The following is a 5186-nucleotide window of genomic DNA, read 5'->3' on the forward strand; positions in this document are numbered from 1 at the left end:
CACATATATACACACATAACACACAAATAATACACATAAATACACTACACGCATTACGTAGCTCGACAGTATTTGCCCGGCAATCCCGACCACTGCTGTTCGAGCTATTACACCACTACACACCCAGCTAGTCCTCGCATATTTAAGACCTGTCCTAGGTGTTAGTGGTGCTCTAAAGCATTGGCGTTCGGGCACGCGTAATATTTATTATGCTCCCGGCCCGTTCAACTTTTATTTTATAATAGTTATAAAAAGTAACTAGGTATGCTAGTTAAACAAAATATATAAATACGAAATAAAAAAAATTTACTTTATATAAATTTACCATTGTATAATAACTAGACAATGCTAGTTTAACAAAATTTAAATAATATGAAATATAACATTTTTTTTTACTTTATAAAAATTATTTAAAAAAAACTAGATATGCTTAGTTAAGCAAAATATAAAAATACGAAATAAAAAAAAATTACCTTATAAAAATGAAACATTGTAACTAGACAATGCTAGTTTAACAAAATTTAAATAATACGAAATAAAACAATTTTTACTGTATAAAAATTAGAAAAAAGTAACTAGGTAATGACTAATGATAGTTAATCAAAATATTTAAAAAATTTAAAATACAAATAAAACAACTTTTACTTTATAAAAATTTAAATAAACAAAGAAAATATGATAAAAAAATAACATTAACAATAAAATAAACATTTTGTCTAAAATGTGATGTTAATATTAGAAAATTATTTACGTTTGATGCGTACCAAGTCTCGTTAGTAGGTAACGAGATTGTTGGCCACGCGATGAATATAAATTTACCGGTGATGGTGAACCTTATAGAGTTTTACTGTGTTTGACGAGAGGTGGTTGAAAGAATAACAACGCTGGTGTTTAGTGTAAAAAAGATAAATAATAATTTTGAGGCTGATACGAATAATCACATTACATAATATAAAATGGTGTTAGTAATATGGCAATAATAATAATAATAATAAGAAAAATAATAGCAAGTAGTAAAATACAAGAATACATAAGTTATAGCAAGTACAATAATGGATATAAGTACAATTACAATAATATGGCGTATAGCCGACTCACGACAACCGTATGCGCGATGGCCTGGCAAAGCTCCAAAATGGTGGATGAGTTGAGATGTGTGAGGTGATGGTGATGGACAATGTTGATGTATATAGATCGTTTTTAGATTGGTGTGCACATAGGACGTGGATTACCAGTAAATAGTCACTGCATCACAGGTGACAAGGCGCATGATGACGCGGGCACCACAAGGATATAATAGTATCACTTAGTCGTTTAATATTAATATCTGTATGTAACAATATAGGTAATATACGACGGATTTATTTCCTTTGAGGACGTCGCGACGATGTGTGACAATGTGGCTGTCCGTGCGACGACTGGTTGGCCGCTGCGTAGAGTCACGGCTGCGATATACCTACGTGCGTTACGTTATATAACGCCGTCGTGCATATGACTCTACGCAACATACTCCCCCCATTGAAAGGGTAGGTTGCTTTCAATTATTTTAGTCTTCCTCCATTTTTGTTGAACATCTCCCCTTTTCACGGTCCATCCAATACGCATTTTTTTTACCGGTTATATTGCCGTAATAATTATATAATGCAAATACACGAAAATAATATAAAATACAAATTAATAATAAAAATAATTCACCCACGTAAACAGGAAAATAATAGGAACAGAAGTAATCACTTATCAAGAGGAAGGATGGCTAGTTTGACTATTGGTCGTGTGAGGGTTCCATGTTCGGTACGCACTGTGGCTACACGGACCACGCCATCTGCACCCGGGTGAACTTGTTGTATACGACCAAGTTTCCAATGTATGGGTGGTTGATTCGGCATGTTTATCAATACCAAATCGTCAACCTTAACATTTGGTTGATTGTCTACCCATTTTGTGCGTCGTTGCAACGATGACAAGTACTCTGTTGACCATCTTTTCCAGAGTGACTGATACATTTGTCGTAGGAGTTCCCAACGATTGAGGCGGTTTTGAGGTATGTCAATTACGTCCTTTTCTGGTATTTCAACCATTGGATGACAAATAAGAAAGTGACCTGGAGTTAGTGCACGATAATCATTAGGATCAGCAGACAATGGAGTTATCGGTCGAGAATTGAGTAGGGCTTCAATACGACTTGTTAATGTGACCATTTCTTCAAACGTTAACCGTTGAGTACCCATAACTCGTTTTAAATGATATTTTGTGGATTTTACGGCCGCCTCCCACAGGCCACCAAAATGTGGGGCTGCAGGAGGGTTAAAATGCCACCTACATGAAATCGCATTCGTATATGTTGTCTTGGCAGTGGAGTCTAACATTATGTTACGTACTTCTTGGTCTGCTCCTTTAAAGTTCGTTCCACAGTCAGTGTAAATGTCTGATGGGGTACCACGTCGAGCGACAAAGCGTTGTAAAGCCGCCAAAAACGTATTAGTTGAGAGGTCAGAAACCACTTCAATGTGTACAGCTTTGATAGTCATACACACGAAGATAGAAAGGTAACACTTTATTGATCGTGAGTTCTTACGACGGCTCTCAGCTAGGATAAGTGGTCCAGCAAAGTCGATACCAACGTGCAAAAATGGCCGGCATAATGTTACTCGACTGGATGGGAGGTCGGCCATCCTAGGATGAGTAATCGACGCCCTATGGCGAGCACACACAACGCATTTGAAGATAACGTAACGTATGGCAGATCGACTGGATATTATCCAATAATAACTTGATAGTAACGATGACATTAATTGAGGTCCAGCGTGGAAATGATTCAAGTGGAAATTACGAATAATGAGTGTAGTCAACGTACTTGATTTTGGTAACAATATTGGGTTTTTTGTTTCTGGTGATACCAATGCATTTCGGAGTCGTCCACCCACCCGTATAATGTTGTTTTTATCAATAAACGGCGCAAGTTGGGCAATTGAACGAGGAACTATCTTTGTAGTAGGTATTTGTAGAATCCTCAACAAACTTACGAAGTGTACTGATTGTGTCATACGAATGATCGGTAACATCACATTCGAAATTTCTTCATCGGAGATAGGGTCGTATATATTTTTGGGTGCGACGTATGGAACACGTTTCGTGCGCGTATGCCTTATAAACCGATACATGATTGCGGTGACGCGTTGCATACGTTTCAATGACGAAAAACGTGTGAACCATTCAACTTCCTTTTCCGGTACCACCATTAAGCACGCGTTTGTTGGATCCGAATAATCTGGCAGGTGCGATGGTTGAATTGGTTTGAACGATGTGATTGGCCATTCAGAGTCCGGTAATTTTAAAAATGGAGGCCCCTGCCAATATAAATGTTGGTCATGAACCTGTGATGGGAATAAACCTCTTGATACACAATCCGCTGGGTTTGACTCCGACACAACATGTCGCCACTGACAAGTCGGTAGAATTTCGGCGATTTTTGCAAGTCTGTTGGTTACGAATATTTTAAAACTCGACTGAGGTGACGTGAGCCAGGATAACACTATGGATGAATCTGTCCAGGCTAATGTTTCTGAGATGACTATATTACCTTTAAATGTGTTGGTTAACCGATGTAGCACTTGTGCTAATAATAGTGCACCGCACAGTTCCAAGCGTGGTATAGTCAACGTGGTCTTGGTGTTGCTAGTCTTGGAGGGTGAAACCTTTGATTTGGCAGTAATAAAATGTATTAGTACACGCCCATCCTGGTGAATAGTGCGCAAATAAACCACGGCGGCATAACCTTTCTCCGATGCATCTGAAAAACCAATAAGTTGCACGCTAGTGAGCTTCTCGGTGGGGATATGGCGACAAATTTTTATACCCGAGACCATGTGCAATTCAGACTCGTACTGTTTCCACAGGTCAGTGAAGTGTGACGGTAATGGCTCGTCCCATTGAAGACCTGCTTGCCAGAGTAATTGTATGAAGCATTTGGCCCAAAATATGATGGGAGCAAGAGCACCAAGAGGATCATATAGTTTGGCGATCGTTGACAACACTGATCTTTTGGTATGAATATTAGATAATATGGAGGACGTGTGATAAGTAAAGGTGTCGGCAGCTGGATTCCAATGTAATCCAAGTATTCTTACTCCCGCATCGTCTTTAGGATCAAAAGACAAACTATTAGCTTGATCTTCATTTGGAACTTTAGAGAGTAATTCTTTACAGTTTGACGACCATTTTTTTAACTCAAAACCACCTCGGCCGAGCATCTCGGTGATTTCGTCCTGTAGTTCAAGTAAATCTCTGACGCTATTGCGGCCAGTCAGAATATCGTCAACGTAGGTTTGTGTTGACAAAACATTACCGGTTGTCGGATAAAGATGTCCATCGTTTTGCTCTAATTCGTGCAACACTCGAATCGCTTGGAACGGAGACGACGTGAGTCCATACGTAATCGTCGTAAGCTCATAGTCACGTAGGGGTTCTTGTAGTGTTGCACGCCAGAATATATGCTGGTATTGACAATCTTCTGTATGAATTCTGATTTGGCGGTACATTTTGCAAATATCCGCGGTGAATATATATTGGTTAAAACGAGAACGGTGTAACAACTCGGTGATATCTGTCTGTAACTTAGGTCCAACATGGAGCAAATCGTTCAATGACTTTCCCGAAGACGACTTGGCCGAAGCGTCGAAGACCACTCGAAGTTTCATTTTTGGTCCATCTCGTTTCACCACGGCATGATGGGGAACATAATATTTTCCCGGTTTTGAAGACATCTTCATGTGACCAAGGGTTTCATACTCGAGCATGAACTGGCGATAGTGCTCATATACCTGCGGGTCTTTCAACAATTTACGTTCCAAATTATAGAACCGCGATATCGCCATGTCCCGAGAATCGCCAAGACACGATGGGTCGATACTGAATGGTAGTGCTAATGAGTACCTACCCGTACTATCGCGAGTTGTTGTACGAATAAAATGGTCTTCACACTGTTGGTCGGTAGTGAACGTACTATTCGTTGGTACTGGTTCTTCGACGGCCCAGAACTGCTGGATTAAATGGTCTATCGAAGGCTCCGGTGTCAACAATAAGGAAACCGGTGGTGTACGCGAGTCCGCAGAAGATTGACCCACTATTATCCACCCTAAACGTGTTTCGAAAGCTGATGGACAATTTGACGTATGTAGTACCTGACA

At 39.5% G+C, this 5186-nt stretch overlaps 1 protein-coding gene across 1 annotated transcript; it reads right to left on the minus strand.

Annotated features, from left to right (window-relative positions):
• Positions 1-1730: 1730 nt before the first annotated feature.
• LOC111030473 lies at positions 1731-4874 on the minus strand. Its single transcript, XM_022309987.1, has one exon. It carries the CDS (start codon positions 4872-4874, stop codon positions 1731-1733), a length of 3144 nt encoding a protein of 1047 aa, XP_022165679.1.
• Between the last annotated feature and the right edge of the window lie 312 nt (positions 4875-5186).

This window comes from Myzus persicae, unplaced genomic scaffold (assembly GCF_001856785.1).
Source record: "Myzus persicae strain clone G006 unplaced genomic scaffold, MPER_G0061.0, whole genome shotgun sequence".
NCBI classification, from domain to species: domain Eukaryota; kingdom Metazoa; phylum Arthropoda; class Insecta; order Hemiptera; family Aphididae; genus Myzus; species Myzus persicae.